Source organism: Echiichthys vipera, assembly GCF_963691815.1.
Source record: "Echiichthys vipera genome assembly, chromosome: 13".
Taxonomy (NCBI): Eukaryota; Metazoa; Chordata; class Actinopteri; order Perciformes; family Trachinidae; genus Echiichthys; species Echiichthys vipera.
Window position 1 is genome coordinate 14,582,570 of NC_139838.1, and position 20,916 is coordinate 14,603,485.

General features: G+C 39.5%; 1 protein-coding gene across 2 annotated transcripts in view; it reads right to left on the reverse strand.

The window, feature by feature from the left end:
- Positions 1–20,916, reverse strand: part of vps50 (VPS50 subunit of EARP/GARPII complex) — a 108,800-nt gene that overhangs the window by 67,987 nt on the left and 19,897 nt on the right. For both annotated transcript variants that reach the window (XM_083925077.1, XM_083925076.1), the window contains exons 6-12: positions 17,871–17,941; positions 16,706–16,823; positions 15,833–15,868; positions 15,380–15,462; positions 7,492–7,534; positions 5,695–5,793; positions 1,115–1,255 (exon numbers count right to left, since the gene is read on the reverse strand). In XM_083925077.1, the coding sequence (XP_083781203.1) occupies positions 1,115–1,255; positions 5,695–5,793; positions 7,492–7,534; positions 15,380–15,462; positions 15,833–15,868; positions 16,706–16,823; positions 17,871–17,941 (591 nt within the window). The remainder of the gene's footprint in view (positions 1–1,114; positions 1,256–5,694; positions 5,794–7,491; positions 7,535–15,379; positions 15,463–15,832; positions 15,869–16,705; positions 16,824–17,870; positions 17,942–20,916) is intronic.

Sequence of the window (20,916 nt, forward strand, 5' to 3'; positions counted from 1 at the left end):
TGAAACATTTTTAATTCTATTTTATGAAATATCTGGTGAGACAAAACAATTGCTCAAACACAGTTTGAAGTGATAGAAGATCTGCTATTTAAATATTCTATTCAGCTCCTACACTGAAAACAACCCGCCAGCCAGCTTGATGCAATCTGGATCTAAACTAGGTGCAACCAAAAGAAGCCTTGACCTAGAACCCCCAGCCTTTAGAAACTCAATTTTGCTCCTTCCGTGCCACTTACCAACTGGGGTAGGTTAACATGCAAAACAGAAAGAAAAAGAAGCAGGAAGCTGTGGAAGAAGGGATGAGAAGTAAAGAGGAGGTAGCAAGAAAGGTAAGAAGTAAAGGGCAGGGCATTGTTGATATGAGCACAGCTGGCAATGACCTTAGTAAAAGCTTTGCAGTCAAACAGCAGGGCCACACATGGAGCTAGAGGCTCAGGGAGGAAAGTAACATTGACAGCTGACTCATCGGGAGGGACTGTAAAGAAACAAATTGTACCCACGATCAGGCAGAGATAACCTTTACCTACAGTATTCCACTCTCACCACTCCACACTGTAGGTCAGACTGAGACAAGTCCTAGGGAGTGGGACTCACTCCCAGCAAATGAATGATGAATTGACCAAGTTATGGCTTGCTGGCCTTGCAAATGCGATTTATTTTGATCTTGAGGGAGGGGGAAAAAGTCAGAGAGGGAACTGAGGCGTTTGGGCCAGTATGGAGAGCCCAGTCAAAAAGTGCTGCTGTAGTGCATTGGTTCTGCATTGTGAGCAAGATTAATTATCTCATAGTGAGGGGCTACAATATACTTTCCTTTCCTTTCTCTGAGTCACTTCTGCCTCTACTAATGCATTTCCTTCTATTATGGGGGATCTGTAGAATGCCCTTGTAATGAAATAGCATAGCATTTTTCACTTAAGAGAAAGAGAACTTAATAAGAAAGCTAAAGGCATGCAGCTGTGTGAGTATGTCATATAATTCTTTTATAACAGCACTTTGCATTGGGTGTTTTTTGTTCTATTGCAAGTTTCCACTTAACCCAGTATAGAATGGATTAGCCTTCACACTAACATCTAACAAGAGGACAAAACCTACCTACCCACACTCATCTTCTTACCGTGCACAGGTCTTTGTACTGCATCTTTTGGAATTTGGTATCAGCGTTGCCGGCGCACAGCTCCACATATCCCAGCACCACTTGGAACACCGTGTTGTGGATGGCCTGGGTGAAGTGCATGTGCAGCTGGTCCATAGCGGTCTGCAGAGAGCCAAAGACACAGTTATAATTACACTTATGTCAAGGTGTCAGTCATGTGCCAGTGTGGATCTGTGAAAAGGCAGTCGAGAAATTGCAAATCAAACTTCTTCAAGAAATAGGCTGTATACTTGACATTTTGAATTATTTGCAGACATGTTAGCTACACAATATGGCATTAAGGAAAATGTGTGGAAAAAATGGCAATTTTGCCTCTAGTTTTCATTCTCTGAAACCATTTCAGTTTGCTTTGAAAAGTGTCAGTGATGAAGGAAAAACAGTGAGGAACAAATAGAAAAACTGAATATCAGAACCATCATGTTAGCGACAAGTACTGGATGTGTATGTCCTGAGCCGTGATCCTGATGAGAACAATGAAAGTAAACAAAACAATACATTTGTAGTTAATAGATACTCAAATGCTTTGTAGAGCTGAGGGGCTCTGCAGAGTCGGGTGGTAATTTTCTGTGGGTAATCATTTGATCCTTTGTTAATATAAAAATATTAATTAGAGCAGCTTTAAAAAAAAACGTATGGATGGATCTTATTAATGGGTTTATTCATTGCTTCATTCATCCTATTACTACAGGGGGTTAAAGCAATAACTAATTTGTGAGGCTGAAATGTATACATTGTATTGAATAAAGTATTGATTTTACAACTGCTCTATGCCTTAATACAGGCATGGCACCTAAGAGCTTTAGCCCTGCTAATATAATTGGAGACATATCTCATATCTCAACCGTTCATCCGACCTACTTGGCAGATGTATTGCTGGGGACCCAAGGACATGTTGTGTCAATTTTGGTGCAATTGGGACACCCGACACGATAATATAAATACGTAACACTTTTACTAAACCATAAGGACTGCCTGGCAGCAGCGGGAACGAGGCTTCAGGGAGCCGAGCGTGTCGTCAGCAGCAGGTTACAGATACTTTATAATCCGGTGGTTATGTCAAAGCAAGCACTTAAATAAGCCTATTTGGAAACTAATTTAAGACCTCAGCTACAGTAAGTGCATTTCACAGTGTGGGTTTCTGACCGAGGATGCTGGATATGTGAATGTTACAACTGAACTCTTCTTCTTCACTTCCCTGGATCCCTGGATCAGACAATAAGTGATAACAGTCTTGAATTTCAAAGGCAAATTTACATTTACCAACATTTTCTTTTTTTGCAGCTCCCCCCACAGTCCCACTACAGGACCCTAGTGAATTGAGGACAACAAAGTTGCAGGAGACGTGGGCAGAGAGTTGAGCTATACCCTAGGTAATGGTTAGATTGTCTAACCGCTAGCTCACAGACACAAAATGTTGCCCACATCTATTCTGACTGCCTACTGCCAAAAAAGTGTTTAAAAAAAATCTGAGGGTGTTTCACTTCCTCTGTCCAAAAAACACCATAAAAATTGCTGGCTGTACAAAGTATGGATTGCAGACAAGAAACAAACTCATTCTTGTGCAGCTCCTTATACCACACAAGCAGATGTTTAATTCAGAAAAATGTTGGAAAAGCAAACCGGGTGTCGAGTTGGTTAGGCTGTTGTTGCTAGGTGATGGGCATGAGAGCCAAGAGAAAAGAACATGCAAATTGTCTGAGATGGGATGCTACAGTTGGTCAAAAGTCATGTGATGCTGATTACCTCATGGGTGACAGTTCATTCATGTATTGCGCCGTCCTCTTAAAAGTGTACATTTGTGCGTGTGTGTATGTGTTTAGATTTATATCATAGCTGAATGTGAGAAACTCATATGCAGAGAGGGTGTGACAAACCGATTCAGTCCAAGATAAAGAAAAAAGGAGGAGGAAGGATGAAAACAACAACAAGCCCTTAGGGCCAGTGGCAAGAGGCAGTCAAGAACAACAACTTAACTTTTGAGTCTGAAAATACACATTATCGCAGCAATGACAAAAACACTATTCATTCTCCACAAGCACGGACATCTCTCCACCTCAAGGATGTCTGGTAATGTCAAGAGGCATACAGCTTATTTGAATGAAAAATCCTTGTAACGACTCACATTAGTACTTCCAATTAGAATGTGGAGAAGGTGATATACCTTTATTTTTTGAATGTCTGTGCCATTAATTCACAGAATTCACACTGCTATAACATGTTAAAACTGTAGAGTAAAACACCATGGTTGCAGAACATAATTTCACTCAATATAACTCAATTTATAGAGTGGCAGGTATCTCCATCCATTTACATCAATCGAGTACAATCTGCCCCAGCTCCAACACCCACCATTATCCGTGAGCACTGAACCCTCACAGGCTTTAATTAGCATCACATGTAGGCTCAGAGAAAATGTGCGAGGGCTCAAAATGCTGGATAAAGTTCAGAACAGCGTTTGTGGATATACATTATAAACTGAAAAGGTGTTATTTTTTAGACATGGCACTCTCATAAACATCATCCAAAATGACCATGCATAGCCCGACATAGCTACTCATTTCAGCTGCTACCTCTTGGAGCAGGAAAGTAATAGCTATTTCTAGGATGACTAAGATAATGTAAATTCAATTCCAACAATTAACAACTCAAGCCTTGATGGATTGCCCATACCCAAGAGCACCTGTGCACAGGAGTAGGGAGTTCTCGTTCTATACCATAGCAGGAAGCATATGAAGGGAAGAAGAAATGTAAGTTGAAGCAGAAGAATGACATCAGCGTCAAGTGAGATGATGATGGAGTACACAGGTTATAAAAGAGAGAGGCTCTAGCATTAGAGATCAGTGCTTTTTGACCAAAAAAAGTGAGGGCTCGAATGGGATATGAAGAATAAGGAGGAGAATAAGGCAGAAAGTCCCAGTAATAAAAGATAATATCTGTGTCATTTTAGGTTACGGTCTGTTATATTTCTCCAGAGGCGGTACAGTATTTTGTTGTTGTTCTTAGATCTTTACAGCCTCAAACTAATTGCAAACGATGTCACAACATATAATCATTTTACACCAGAATTAGCGCATATATGCAGGTTTTTATACGCGGGAAAACACTATACAAGTAGGCAATAGACTCCTTTCTCATTGCCAGAAGAATAATCTGTTTTGTTTGTTTTTTTCTTTTCTCTCTTTTGTCATGCTCAATATCAAGAGCACGCTCGACAAACACGGTTAGTAAAGAATAGAAAGCATTATGGAGATCAGTGACTTACTTACGAAGTCTTCTTTCAACTGTTTGAGCGCTGCATGGACAGAGACAGATGGAATTTATGGCTGAGATGAGAAGAGTCACAGACTGATAGCAGCGAAAACTGTGTCCATTCAGGTGTCATTTTTCCATCACTGCAGATTGGAGCTGGAGCCGATAAATACCAGTGACTGACTACATAGCTATTTATATTATGAATATCTGCATATTCATGTATTCTCTTTTAAATTGCCTGCAAATGACTCAAACTGAATATGATCTTTATTGAGCTATTTATTTTATTTTTATTTAATCTTCATTTTCTTGGTGTTCATTTATAGAATTGGTTGACAATGTATTAAATTGTATGTATAATGTATGTATGCGTTAAATACCCTTTAATTAAGCTATTTGTTCATGAAAGCAGCTTTAGGATTACCTTTGCTTCAGTCATATCAGTGCAAATTTGGTGCACAATCAACATAGAAAATGGTTTATTATCATCACAGCTCAAAATTTTACTATATAAGTCATCAGTTAAGGTTTCCCTTGCAAAATCAGTATCAGTCTCAAACATCCCATACTGGTCACACCTGTCATTTATCCCGGGAATAAGTGACAATTATAACTATTCCTACCAAAGAAAAAAGCCAGATGTTAGTGTGTTTAGGGTTTTTTCGGGGTAGTACAAAAATGTCGTGACCATATCATCTCAGCTGTTTTGATGTTACGAGCGCTTATTTTAAATTATCCAAAGATTATTTTGGAGAAGTTCATTTTTGTGGGTGATTTCTGTGGGTGTCAGTTGGTTGACTGACAGCAAGCAGAGCATAACGTTATCACAAAGGATGACATGCATGTCCTGTGGACCTAAAATATTCTCTCCTACCAATGAGAAGACCCTGAATTCACTCACTGGAGTGAAAACACTCCACTGAGGCAAGAAGGAATAATAATGACAAAGAGAATCTTGACTAAAACAAATTACATTCTCATGTTTCCAATGATGTTTTAAACAGCCTGGGTTTTTTATGCTGGTCAAATCTAAATGGTGGCAAAAGGTCAAAAGAAAGAAAGCAACGCTGCAGGCTGAAAGAACACAACCCTGAAATAATGAAAGTGGAACAGCCAAGATGAACACAATCTTTTCAAAACAGCTGACATTCAATCCCCCCTAACAAATCCCCAATAAAACAGAGTCAAACAAAAGGATATATGCAGTAAGTGAGGACAACAATCAGACCATCACATCCAGTCATGTTTAACCATTCCCTGTGACCCTGTACATTAGACAAACCACTGACCTGTGTCTTGCCCAGGAGCGTGTAAGCCAGCTGGACCTTGGTGTAGTGCGAAACATCAAAGTGCTTACAAGTCTTCGACAAGGCGACATCAAGCTGCTCCTGGAGCCAGAAATAGAAAGATGACAAAGGAAAGGAAAAGAAAGGGATTAACAACGCTAAGACCAGGGATTTAGAATTATATGTGCAGATGTATAGCTACCAAAAAAGACCAAAAGCAATTTGATGTGGATGTGAGTGTACATATGTGAGTGTGTGTAAGTCTTTGACGAAGAGATAAAAAAAAAAGAGAGGTAAGAAAATGAATCAAGGTTAGCAGGAAGTAACGACCCTGACACAATAAGCCGACCTCAGAGATAGCGCTGACACAGGCTGTAACTGATCAAACGCCTTGCATAACAGCGCATTTTTCTCACGGCTAATGTCTAAAGCTGTACCTTAACATGATGCAATGATTACTGCTGACATACGTTCTGCAACTACTTGAGAGAAGGTAACTTCTGGTAGTCAGTAATTATTTGAACTGAATTTGTAGTCCAAAGTACCTTTAGGAAAGACAAACCAAACAACATGGTGACACTGTGAATTGTTCAAATGATACGTTTTGGTATAACAATGGTGTTTTATGAGGGGTCATTTACAAACCTTTGCTTAGTTCCTTATATTGTTATATATAGTTTTTCGATCATTTCTCAATGCTTTAAATGCAGTATATGCAGAAGGAAAACAAGCTCAAAGTAGTAAATAAAGTGATACTGTAGTATTTTTGGTTATCGTGACTAACTTTTAGTGAAAACTAAAGGGTGACTGGAGTCAACCAAAGAAAATCTTAGTTGACCCAAATTTTTGGGTCGAACAACTGTACATACCGTACCGACCAGCAGACATAAGCCCTAGTAAAAACACTATCAACCCGATGTGATGCCCACTGAAAAGTACATCAAACAATAGTACCTGTACAACAGCAACAAAACCTCACTGATAACACATCCTCTGCATTTCTACTGAGCCTAATCATGCTGAGAGCAGATAGTGTTTTTATTCATAGAAAAATTGCTTTTCTCGGTTGACTGGCTGGTTGCTTTTCTATAAAAGGGCCTGGAAGGTTGGTGATGGCGAGCATGCTACTTAAAGTGGGGTGTGTGTGTGTGGGTGTGTGTGTGTGTGTGTGTGTGTGTGTGTGTGTGTGTGTGTGTGTGTGTGTGTGTGTGTGGGTGTGTGTGTGTGTGTGTGTGTGGAGTATATGTATATTTATATAAGCGTTTTTTGCTCTTAGCCTCTGTCGGATACTCTTGATGTGTGTGTGTCTGTGCATCCAAGTGTTTACTTTTATGAGTTTAGAGGATTTTGCTTTGTCTATTCACAAACTCGTGCTGACAGATAAACAAACGAGCACCTTGCTACGTGACTATGGAAGTGTGTGTACATGCACAGCTGTTTTTTTCGTGTACAGACAAAAACCTGTAAGTAATTATTCTACTCAAGCGCAGCAGCAGCGGTGCACGGTAAATTGCTTTGCATACCATTTATCACACGCAAATATCACGACACAGCTAGAGATGAAATAGATACATATAATTTACTGTGCACACTAACAATAATGACTTTCTGAATGTGTCAATATTTGGCAGACCCAGAATGAGAAAGGCAAACTATCATAATGTCAAAATGAAGTATAAATTGCTTCATTCAGATGAGGCCTTCTGCAAAATTAATGAGGTTAGAGTGCACTCTTATTCACTGCTAAACTGATATTGCTATCAAATAACGGAATTAGAGATAAAGGAGGAAAGCACATACCTCTATTTGCTCCAGAGTGTCTTGTAGTTTGGAATTCAATTCGCTGTGGAGGAAAAAAATAAAAAGATTGTTGAGTGTAGGTTCCTCAGTTCTGAAGAAGAATATGGAATCGACTAACTATTAATTAGTTAATGTCGGCTTAACATATCAATAGTTTTGGAAATAAAATATCAGAAACATATCTTTTTTTATTGTAGTCAGAGCTAAATCATTACAATTCTTAGTTTGTTGTTTTACCTATTGTATTACAAAAAACACACAAGCAAATCATTGCACCTGTAACCACCAAATATTTTGTATTTTTAACACATACATGATAAAAAAAAGACATTCAGTGACAAAATTGTCATCAATTAAGTATCAATCATTAATTAATTCATATTGCCAAATTTACAAAGTCACGTTATCAACAAGCTGCAGACATGTGTCTCACAATTCTCCTTCTTCATACAAACAGGGCAAAACTGTCATGTTCTTAGATTTTGCTTTAGTTTGTTTCCTGTTTTATTTTGAAAATGACTGTTCTCTCATGTCAAGTCTGTTTTCCTCCACACCTGTGTTTCAGTAGTTTATCAATTCCTTGTGCTTTTTACTGTCTCAGTTCTATTTGGTTTGTATCTAAGTAGAACTTTCTTTTTCCCGTTTATACCTCTGTGTATCCATGTTCCTGTAGCATGTCTTCCCTCGTCAGTGTGCCTTGTGTTGACTGTCCTCAATCAAAGTGTCCCCCATCAGTGTCCTGTATTTCAGATTCCTTCACCCTCCATTTGTGTCTTTTCTGATTCTCTTTTTGTTCCTTGTCAATGCGTCATCGTTTTTTCATGTGTTGGAAGCTTCACGTGATCCTCGTTTTCAGCCTGTATTCTTACCAGTGCTTTTAGTTTGGAATTTGTGTTTTTTGGGAAAATAAACAGTTTATTCTTTAGTTTGTCTCCTGCCTGATCTCTTTACATTTGGGTCAGCCCATTTGGATACTGTTTGACAGCTGGATGTATTTCCAACTAATAATTTGAGAGGGTGTAATTAAGTGTGTGTGCGTGTGTGTGATTGTGTACAAGACGATCACGGATACCTTGGAGCGTGCTCAGATTTTGCCTCATCCTGGGAAATGCTTTCAACTCAAAAAACTGCAAAGTAGCACAAAGGATCACGACTATTTTGCCCATCCCAAGACACCAATTCAATTCCCTTGTGACTCCCCCTGCAATGCGCCCATTCATAATCATCCTCTGTTCCGTCATGTCCCTGCATTTGTCCCTGCTTTGCTTGGGGTTATTTTCAGGTCAGCCCGCACTTATGTTGTGCCTTGTGAGACTGCAGCGCCCAAGGGAGAGAGTGTCCTTAACAAATTGCTAATTAAGCATCTTAGCTCCAGTTGGGTATCGAGGGAGGAAAGTGAGGAGGAGGGAGCAGAGAAACTGAGAGGAGGCTGCAGGTGCAGTGCCATGTGTCGTACAGGTAACAAAATGAGCATGCCTGCACTGTAAGCCTTTTTTTTATCTGCCTATGCAAGAGAAATATTATAGATGAGTGACAGAATGGAATCCATATCAACTGGAAAATGACAGTTAACAAACGTTCACACAAAGTAAAGAGACTGATGGTGACTCAAATAAAGTGGACAAATGAGCTTAACATTAAAATGCTGACATCAGAGTGATACATTAGAAGAAGCTACTTACTGTGTCTGAACTAAACTACCAAAGATGTTTGAGAATTTCAAACAGTTTGACATTGCAAAGGGACTGCTAACACCTTCGCTATTACACTGTAACCGAATCCAATAAGTTTGTATGCACCACAGCAACAAGAACACCAGCTACAAGCTCAGTAAGACAATAAATAGTCAGTATCCTCAGTGAAAACCACAATTGGAAGCCAATATAAAGAAAAAACACAGAGTAAATAAGCTGGCTCAACTACAGAGGACTGAGGGGATCAATGTCAGGTCCATGGCTACTAAAGAAATGCATTTGAATGTCCATATGCAAGGCCCCGGAGATTAATAAACACAGGCTTTCAGCTTTGGCAGCCACACTAAGGAGATACAACAGAGGAGCAGAGGCCAACAGGATAAATGCCCTTTGCATCGCAGAACTTTCTTTTGTACGCCCACACTGCTGTGTGGGAGAGAAACAGAGGTTAAACCACAAACTGAACAATAATGGAAGAGCATATGAGAGAAACATCATCCCACAAGACCAGTGTTCATGGGCCAACACACCTGAGAGTAAGATAACTGTTGCAGTTTCCCAGAACAAGACGCAGTCTCCATCACAACCTGGCAGACATCCAACAAATATTAAGAACTAGGGAGCGACAGGGCCTAATATTACCGGCTAGTCAAAGGAGCTAGAATGCAAGAAAAAGTTGAGTAAATTGCTTATCGACTGTATTGCTAAGAGTTAGATGAGAAAATTGATACAGTACCACCTTCATGTCTGCACAGTCAATGCAAAAATAGAGCCAGCAGGTGATTAGCTTAGTTCAACAAAAAGACTTGAAACAGCTAGCCTGGGTCTGTCCAAAGTTTGAAACTACACATTCCACCTCTAAGCTCATACACATTGTATCTTGTTTGTGTAAACCAAATTTGACAGTGAAGGCCCATGCATACCTCCAATATGTTGAGGACAGGTGTGTATGTCCATAGATAAATCGAGAGAAAATTGAATCTGGATAAAAGTCAGTTAATGACTGGCTCACTGGCCTAGCCAAGAAATAGCTTCAGAACATAACTCCCTGTAAAACCACAAATTGTCTTTACATTTACATGGAGATCCATACGGACTAAGAAAACAATATAAAACATTTAATAGTGAGCTTTAGATATGCTGGTAGACAGATTGTTAATGTTGAGCCAGGCTCGCTGTTTCTCCCTGCTTGCACTCATTTTGCAAAGCTTAGCTAGCTGGATCTAGCTCCATATCTAGCTGACAGACACGACCAGGCATAATTCATAAATAACAGATGGGTTGAGGAGATAAACCGAATTAACAATCTGTTCTTTGCAGGGAACAGAAGGATTGAATAGAGTTAGGTTAAAATCAGGGCAATTTTTTTAAACCCGGTTTTCAATTATTGCTGGCAATAGGTGTCCACAGGGTCTTGAGGCAACCGGCTCCTCAGTCACTGCTGACTTGCTAAATTGTGTGGAGTCTGTGCTTCTGTGGTTCTGCAGGATGCTCAGATTTTGTAACACAGCCAAAGGGACTACATCAACCATAATTATGCAAGTGAGAAAGCAGAGGAGGTTAGGGGGACGTTAAAGAGGGAGGTTAAGAAAAAGAAGTTTCAAGAAAGAAGTTGTAGAAAGAGCACTAGGAAAAACTCAGTATGCTATGATGCAGGATAGATTATTTTAAATGCATGAAAATGCATTACACTGCACTTCCCATCAATAATGAAACATTATGATTAAGCATGCATTTTTATTGATGCATCAATATCTATATGTTATGATACAGCATGAATAACTATAGCATATTGCCATAATGTATTATAAGCCCCATCAGTTAACCTCTAATTTATATCTAGTCAAGAGTATGCATAGGTCACATCTCTAATGTTTTATGAACGTTTAAATCATCGTATGCGTTTATGAGTGTGGAACTTAGCAGACTGTTGATGTTTTTTTTATACTTCAGGTAGATATTTGTTTACAAATTATTTAACTCGTATAATTTTTTTGTACTTCTGCAGCAACAGATTCTGTGTGGACCTGCTCATGAGGTGCAATTTCATATCTATTATATTCCCATATCTCTTATGTGAAAAGTTTCACATCAGAGATATGGGAAAGTAAGAGTCTGCTTCATGAATGATATTTACACTGATTTCATACTGTAGATATGCAGCGACCCTTAAGGTTTATTCAGAGTGTGACACTGGTTATAAAAGGGTTACTTTATGGATTTTGACACATCTCTTATGCTCCGTTACTCTGGGACTTTCGCTAAAGAGGCTAAAGAGGCAGGCCAAACACCATTCGATTCCAACATTGCCATAACACTGACCTGGATTAAAATGGGTAAAATATCTCTTTAAATATATGCTAGCCCAAAAATATAATAATCTGCTGTTAGTCTTTCTGTTAGTGAGTATTCAGTCCAGTGGCTTACATGAACATCCAATTCCATCCATTCACATGTAGGCAGCAGTCTGAGACACACAAAAAAAAACTAAAACTAAAAATGTGTAGCATCTTCTTTCTCCCAAGCATACAAATGTAACTAAAAATGTGATGGTGGCTATAAATTAGAATACTGAATATATATGTCTGAAAACCAAACTTGTCAGAGTGGGAAAATCTGAAATACCTTGTCATTGAGATCAAGGTAAAACACTTTGAATATCAAGATCATGTTGTTGTGGCAAGTGCTGGGAGACTTTCATCAAGATCTCTCAAGTGCTGCATATAAACACAAATCCAAGTGACACACTACTTCAGCTGATACACACGGAGATCTTCTTAAAACTCTACACTCGCACGCAATCATGCAGCTTCCAAAAGAAAATATGCCTCAACCACATAGAGGAGGTGGAAGGCCGTGGCTCTGAATAAATCGGTGAACTGCTGCGGTGCTCGCAGTGTCATGTTGGGCAGCCTTCACCAAATTGTTTGTGTCTGACATAGATATTAACGTAGCAGCACTCTGCCCTTCTTCCTACACTTTGCTCCTCTTGAACGTGCAGCTGAACCACCTGTCCTTCAAATAGATTAGAACACCTGAACAAACCAGCTCCTCATTACTAAGATGGCAATGAGCTGAAGTGGCGATCTGGAGGAGCTTCACCCAGAATAACCAACAATTTGTATGACACGTGGTATAAAAAGTACAACTAAAAAGGAATATTAAGTGAATTAAAATTAAATTCCAGTGATGTGTTTTTGTGGCAGAGAATAGAGATAACTGTATAATTTTGATTTACAACTCTTGTTTTTTAGGAGTTCAATTGTGTGAAAGGGTTTTATGTTTTCCGCCTTGCTGATCTTAACCACGTGAAGAGAAAAGGCTGATGATTTGTGAGCTTGAAAAGTTGTCTAGGATGAAAGGCGTTCAATGTATTGAATTAAAGCTGTAATCAGTAAGATTTGAGATACGTTGTCTCTAGCTGCCTCTTTGGCGGTGAGATTTAATTGTAGGCGAGCCTGTTCTTTTAGAGCCCAACATCTTGACGTGTTTTCGGTCGCTATGCATGTTGACAAACATTCACCTCTCTACTTCCAGTCCATCCCCTATATGTTAGCCTCTTGAATCCATCAGCCTAACTCAGAAGTTAGAAGTTCACAATTTCCGAGCACAAGTGAACGCAGCATAAGCTCCACCTGGGCAGGCCAACAGCTGCTTACAGCCTAACTAACATGCATTTAGAGAGGGAATGTCGCCACAGACACAAAGATTAAAATACCCGGAAAAGTGGCAAGTGCTTTCATTAGTGGGTCATATGATCAATCACTATTGTTTTAACTGACTCTTTCATATATTAAGACAATTAACTAAATTAAAATCTTACCGATTATATATTTAAGTATTATATGAATTTAAAACTGCTCTGTCTGAAGTCAGGCATGCTGCCTGAGAACTTTGAGCCCTGCATGTATGCATACATCCTAATTCATTTCTGGTGTAGGGTACAAAAATGAACTTCTTTTTCCATTTACTCTTTTACTCTTTTCAGAGTTCAGTTCATGAACACTGTGCTGACGTGTGGATTAAGCTCCCCAACAGCTACCCATATGGACTGCCTAATGAAAATGGACTGAGCAGAGAATGAGGCTTAAGTGCCTTCTTGGGGAAACAATATTGACTTTTGCAGGTCTGGGGACAGGGACAAAGAAAGGGCAGGCATGAGACCACGCCTTTGCGTAGGGCATTCAGCTGTGCTTGGAAAAGCATTGCTACAAGGTTAAATAAAAGTGCAGCAGACCAGCAAGTAGCTGCTTAGAGAGGGGCAATGCCGTAGTCAGGGTTCTTTTTGCAATTAAGGGCAAAGATGCAATGCTTGACAGATATGTGATGAATGCACCAATGTTAAAAACTGCTAAATTAGACAGCTGTATTAGCAAATTGTAAAGGAAAGCAAAGGTGAACCGGGCAATCAAATTTCTACCCAGCTGACACAGACAGATGTTTGATTACACATCCAGGCTGCGTGTGAATGCACAGTTACGGACGGTTATAAAGAATGCAATTGCTTCTTTTTATGATGATGATCACGATCCTATTTCCTCGCTAACATGCTGGTTGCAATGAGTATCATTGGTGGAAAATGGTGACCGACTGTGTTCTGTGCACAACCAATGCCAGCACAATCAGAGAGCATTACCATGGACATGGAACGCCATGAATGGTAAATTAATGACCCAAACAAAAGTGACAGCCACATAGATAAACAGCAGCTGCAAGTGAAAAAGAACAGTGGGGAGAATGTTCCACATGACAACTATCCACTGTGCATAATATTACAATGTTGATCACCATTTTCCAGCAGTCATTTCGTCATTCCAACTCAACTGTCACAGCCAGGTGGAATGGTTAAATGTAGAGGTGCAGCAGATGCTCAGTGTTATTTAAAGGGTTTGTATCTGCAGGAGGAACTGTGTGTTTACATAGAGCTCTGTTGACAGGGAGCTCAGAGTTTTGTGACGCCAGTGCTCGCTCCATAAATAGACCAACCTGTGCAGTGCATGTGAAAACAGTGAAATTGACAATGGGAACACCATCCCATGCCGACGTAACAAAGTCTGACACTGGACTTGGTGTTGCTCTTTCTCCCTCATTGGGAAATTCTGCATCGGGCCTCAACTCGCCCACTGCTGCTTGTCCTAGACTCTTCGGTGACTACATTCTAGCTTCTACCAGAGGCTGACAAGCACGCAATCGTCACCATCAAAGTGAATCAACACATCGGAAAGAATCAGCCTTAGACCTACATGTTTTAGCCGGCTTCAGACAGGAGGCAGCGAGGAGCAGAGCCCCATGTGTGAATGGACAGACACGGAGTCCGGGCTGCAAGACCATTGAGCCAACGTTAGTGATTTGCAACTAAGTTATGGTTCTGAAACAGGTCAGTCAGTGCCAGACTCAGCTGAGGCAACTAGCAGATGTATCAGAATGGTAAGTGTAGTTACCATCTATTATTAGTTTCTTTTGTTTGTTAGCTTCTAACTGTCAGTGGCTGTGTTTCACATATTAGACTGATTTATGAATTAGTGACGCACCAGCTACAGTACGTTTTGAAACTCAGATTTCAGAAAAATGTACAGAAAACTCTCTACTGACAAACTTTGCTTAGATACGAATCAGTTTAGTCAATGTCAGACATTTTAGTCATAAACATGAAAAACACATGTTGGAGTGTTGAGGGACTTTAATCAATACATTAAAAAAGGAGCACTGTGGCACCCACCAATTGATGGGCAATCTTCCCTGGTGAACAAAGAAAATCAGGGAAGATTGCCCCTCTGGTATTCAATGCGAGTACACCCTCTATACTTTTAAATCCCACGCTCATCCTAAATAAGAGGCGAGAGAGAAGAGGGTTTACTATAATAGTCGTTGAAAATATCATTGTGTACCCCTAATGGTTCACAGTTGTTCCTCAGGTGTTCTTGTGTGTCTCATATGCTTCTGACCGGCTGCATGTCTGCCCGGTCTCTGTTTATGTGTCTCACCCTATGTATGGTATGACAAGCCCACTGCCTGCCTGTCTCTATTTATCTTGTAACTGGAATCCTTTCAATCCAACAACTACTTTAGAAGTAAAAGCAGCTTTAATCTATTAGGATCAATAAACTTTCCATCCACCTATAGAAAATGAAGTTCATGCGTGCTCTCATTTCGATACAACTAAATATCACTCTATCAATCATTTCATACTGTACCTGATGCAGCTGTAGTGTTTGAAGGTGCTGGCAGCCTTTTGACATTCCAGACAGAGCTGGATTGCACCTGGATAGTCTTCCTCCTAAAGGAAAAGAGAAGTGAGGTAATTTAATGTATGAAAAACAGAATAGTGAAATTATTGTATAACCATATATATCAAGAGCCTGGATCATGACCTCTTTTGTGCATCAGTTTTGTTTGATCTTTATGCAAATGCTTTTTTTTACAGCAGATACAGTGCTCAATAACCAAGGATTACACTCAGTGGTACAGTAGTCAAATCCATTGTATGTGCTAAAGCTGACCTTCAAAGTAGATGCGCATTTGTGGGAGCGTCTCGCATTTGTGTGGGTTTGGCTTTCAATACTGAATCTCTACTGGTGTTTGACCTTTCAAGTCAATTAGAAACACATTTCTGCATGTGTGTGGGTGCGTAGATGGGATTACAGTACCTCAAGCATCTCGCTGAGTCTTACATCTGTTCTTTGCTGTGAGGGGAAGAATGGCAAGAGGAAGACATTAATGAAGCAGAAAGATCAGTCACAGGCCACAATATTAAGAGTTGCGACCACATTGGTGAAATAAATAATAAGTTGCAGACCAGTTGCAAGGGTTTCTTTTCAACTACATCAATTTGTTTCACCAGCGTGACATGTCACGCAGTGTGCTTATAACGGTATTTCAAACAAACAGAGCTCAGGGGAGAGTCTGGCAGTAGGGAGGTCATATTCCCAAGGTGATTTAAAATCCCTCCTCCCTAAGGACTAACAGTCTAAATAGATTATGTTGCAGGTCATAAATATAAATATATATATATAAGTTAACCATAACGGTAGAAAAATATATATGAAATGTAAGTACATATATACACATATATATAGAAAGGTGTGTTTATTACCATAAGTAGTCATGTTTTACATATTTAATCCAAAGGATAGCTTTTAGAGAGATAGCTCTAGATAGCTAGAGTTTCATCCAGCTTTCATTGAATTAAAAAATGCAACGCATAGATAGATAGATAGATAGATAGATAGATAGATAGATAGATAGATAGATAGATAGATAGATAGATAGATAGATAGATAGATAGATAGATAGATAGATAGATAGATAGATAGATAGATAGATAGATAGATAGATAGATAGATAGATAGATAGATAGATAGATAGATAGATAGATAGATAGATAGATAGATAGATAGATTATGGACACTTCAGCTGCTAGTGAACAACATTGTGGCAAAGCCCACTTTCCTTTTTATACTATAGTAAGATGCAGTTTCGAACAAAATATGCTGTGTGTCAACTATGTGTGTAAATTTTACCAGCGTCTTGATGGTCCTCAGTGACTTAAGTAGGCCTGTCAGTAGTTGTCGTCTCCTCTGATTGGCCAATAGGCCCAAGCTGGCTTCTGTGAATCCCTCCTTCGACACGCTCAGTTGCCTTTATACAAGATATCACAGTACAGGGAGAAAATAGCATCAATACAGATTAATACTATTATGCTTGGACGGCATTTAAAAGTTCAATACACTGTGATGATCTACACTAGGAGACAATATACACCAGCAGAACTCAGTATTAAGTACGGCACGTTCTGTAACTGATATATCTATACTATGTAATCTATACAAAATAAACACACTAACGAAAATATGCTCTTGGTGCTGCGGCAATTATTGCAGTTAATGCAGAGATGGTAGCAAAAGAAGCCTATTTAAAAAAGCATATTTAGTATTACCACCCAAACTTTTACAAACACTAAAACAAAATGTCTTATCTTATCACCCCTAACAACATAATAACACGCCTCAAAACCTCAAGTAGAAAGGTTATGAAAGAGTGAGAGGAGAACAGCAGGCGTACGCTGCTATCAGCCCTGCCATCACCCACAGGACGTTTCTTAGTGTCTAAAAGTGACGAAGAGTGCCTATAAGGATACTGAGCTTGAGGAGGGTCTCGTGCATAATATGTGCATACCCCTCCAGGAGTCCGGATAAGGATGAGAAAATGCTGATAAAACAAACGGCAAGACGATACCACGTGACACTTGAACAAAGCAATATGGTTGGTAAATGGAGGAGTCGAGCGCATATAAATATGAGGTGCACAACAGTTAAAACCTTAGTCTCTGACTAAGTCTCTTTGATCGAGGAAAGGCTGATTGATTTATTTCATGCAATCATGACGATTTCTGACTAAATATCTCTTCACATCAGAACTTCTTGGACTCCAGGGTTTTCATTAGAAGTGCTTTTCATCCCTCAGGTGTATGATTTTTACGTTATATGGAAAAAAGGAAAACTGTGTTTTGAGGAACTTTATAGTCTGAGCCGGGATAATTTATCCACAACAACAGAGAATATATAAAGGGAGGGAATGTTATCATGGTTATGAGGAAAGCACTTAACATGCAGATGTGGTTTGAATGGGCTATGCCAGCAGCTATTTCATTTAGCGAATAGACAGTATGTAATAGCACACTATTACCTCCTTGCATTAGTGCAAATGACTGCTGCCAGCTGCAGGTTGGACTGTAAGGCCGTCACTCGCTCCAGTTCCTGTGAACAGTGCAGAAATGAGTAGTTAATATTACAGTAAATAAGACAAAGCAGAATAGAGTTATCTATAAACACTGGAATATTTCAAAGTTACTGATTCAAATCCAAAGGATTTATATACTTTTTGGCACTTAAACTATTGAAATGTCTATCTAGTGCCACGAAACAGCCCCATAGCCTTATTATAGTTGAGGGCTTGTAAAAATCTGTTCGCCACAAAGATATTGCTCGACTAACTTCATTTACTGAGCCATCAGTAAAATATGCCTGTAATAATGCCATTTATCCAGCAAATCACTTCCCTCACTAAGTACTGCACAGACAGGAACAGCAATGCTCACACACAAACACATATAGGAGAGCACTCTTTAGTGAAATGCATCCTGCTGTGAGCATTTTTATGAAGATAGACTATACAGTAGATGATGTTGTTATGGTGAGGCATGCATCATCAGTGCCAAAACGTAAAGAGAACAACTTTCAAAAACATGCAGGAAATGGGAGAGGTTTGACATTTAGAAAAGGCTCAATGAGCGCTCTGCCCTGAGAGTTCAGTTGTTATCCCACTTCAGCAACCTCTGTAGAGAACAAGCACTCTCTGAGCCAAAAGTAGGACCAAGGGCTATTATATTTTCAACTTTTCATCTATTGGTTTATATCCTCTTGATCTGCCAGATGTCATGCCTGAGGTGGGAGATGCTTGTTTTTTTGATATTTTTTTAACGCTGCATCACCCCACCACAAAAAAAAGGTCCAGTGATCACAAAAATGTCCTCATAATACTGTCAGACATAAAACAACCTTTCACCAACAGAATATAGTCTGAGGACATTGATTTTCAACGGTAATAAAAATACAACAACAACAGCATGAAGTGACACTTGAGCTTTGGGTACCGAATCAATTCTCCCATTCAAACCAATCTGACCTCATGATCTCGAGTGTTGATTAAGATCTTGACAAGTCCTCGGAAACATTTCAAAGGGTTGATTCAATAACCAGGGTTTTCTCCGAAGAGACATGCACCATGCGACTATTTTTCTGCTAAGGGCCTAAAAAATTCGGACTGTTGGACAAGTTAACTGTTAACATTACTAATTGGTTGAATGAAAATGTCTAAGAAAGCTATAATATGAATATTTTAGCTTTAGTAGTTAGCTTTAATTCATTTATTAAAAAGAATTAATAAAGTATTTACAACATTTTTGGAAATACACTAATTTGCTTTCTTGCCACGAGTTAAATGAGAAGATCGATAACCCTCTTATATCTGTACGAGAAGATACAGCCAGCAGCTTGTTAGCTTAGCATAGTTTAGCATAGATTGGAAACAAGGAAACAGTTAGCCTAGCTATGTCTAAAGGTAACATTCAGTAAAATCCACCTAGTAGCACCTCTAAAGTTTACAAATTAACACACGTTTTGTTTATGTGATTGTCAGTAGGATTACTGAAATACTACTGGCCCAATTTTCAGAAAACCTGGAAGAGCGAAGCACAGGCCAAGGAAGAACCAATTGAATTTCCAAATCATGGAGCAGAGATTATCATTCACTTTTGCGAGATAGGGAAAATTCACATTGCACTAACATTGGAAGACAGAGTATGCCTTGGCGGAGGTCTGTGCCTTCTAATTCTTGTAGTTTTCAGTTTTTTTTTTTTTAAATAATTAAAAAATTACGACACAGCTTATTACACTTTTACACACACACATTGATGTGGGCAGTGCAGCCATGTCTTTAGCACCCACACTGCAACTGTAACACTCTATGATGATCTATGAAATTCATTCAAAAGTTCACAGCGAAGGGGATCAAGCTATATAGACATCCCAAAATCCCAGAATCTTGTCTTCACTCATATCAGGAAAGTGATGGAAAGTCTGAGTAAAATGAATCAATGGTTTGCATGTCAATGCATAGTACTGGTTGGTTTAATTCAGTTAAGCGTTCAACTATTATCAGTGTAGTTGCAAAAAAAGTGCACTCAGGACCAAATCTGGGCAATCACAGAGCCATTTCTTTCACTGTGTCCAAAAGGAGCTATTACTTCGCTTCACCAGACGAACACAAACACAGTCTGGCTCTCACTCTACCCCTTGTTATGACAGTATCATCACACAGGTAGTACTGTGCACAGCAGTTGTGCAAACACTCAGACCGTGATGTAATGTAGAAGCATTCATGCATTCAGCTATGTGCACATATACACGCAGGACAAGACTAGAACAGCTTGAGCGCGCGCGCACACACACACACACACACACACACACACACACACACACACACACACACACACACACACACACACACACACACACACACACACCACACACACACACACACACACACACACACACACACACACACACACACACACACACACACACACACACACACACACACAGTGCTCAGTATTTCGCCTGAGGCTCCAATTTGTTGTTACTCCAGCCATCTATCCTCTTTGTGAGCTACACCTAACCTGACAAACAAAAGAGCTAAATCAGCTCAGATTGTGTAACGGGAAATACAGAAAGCGGTAAAGAGGTTAAACAGTTGGTGTGCATGACTGGGATGAGATTAAAACAAGTAAAGAAAGCCTGAATTCCACTATCTAACACACAAATGCAGCTAGATCTATACGTACTGTACACATACAGGAAATGTGCGTCTACTCAACCACAATGAAACTATACAACCCAACTCCTACAACGTACACAGACACAGGCACCGGTGTGGGAAGTGAAGGTCAAAAAGGAGGAGATGTTTAGTCACAAGGGAGATTTCCTTCCACACTTCTTTATGTATGTATTCATAAGAGGTCCTCTCCCTGTGACCCTCGGGTACATCCACTATGCACTGGCTCCTTGTTACCCAAACTGCCTATACATTAATGATGCTGCTATTTGGGAGTCACAGCTGGAGTTTAAATTTTTTGTACATAGAGACCATTCTCGAACACCTCCACACATATTAA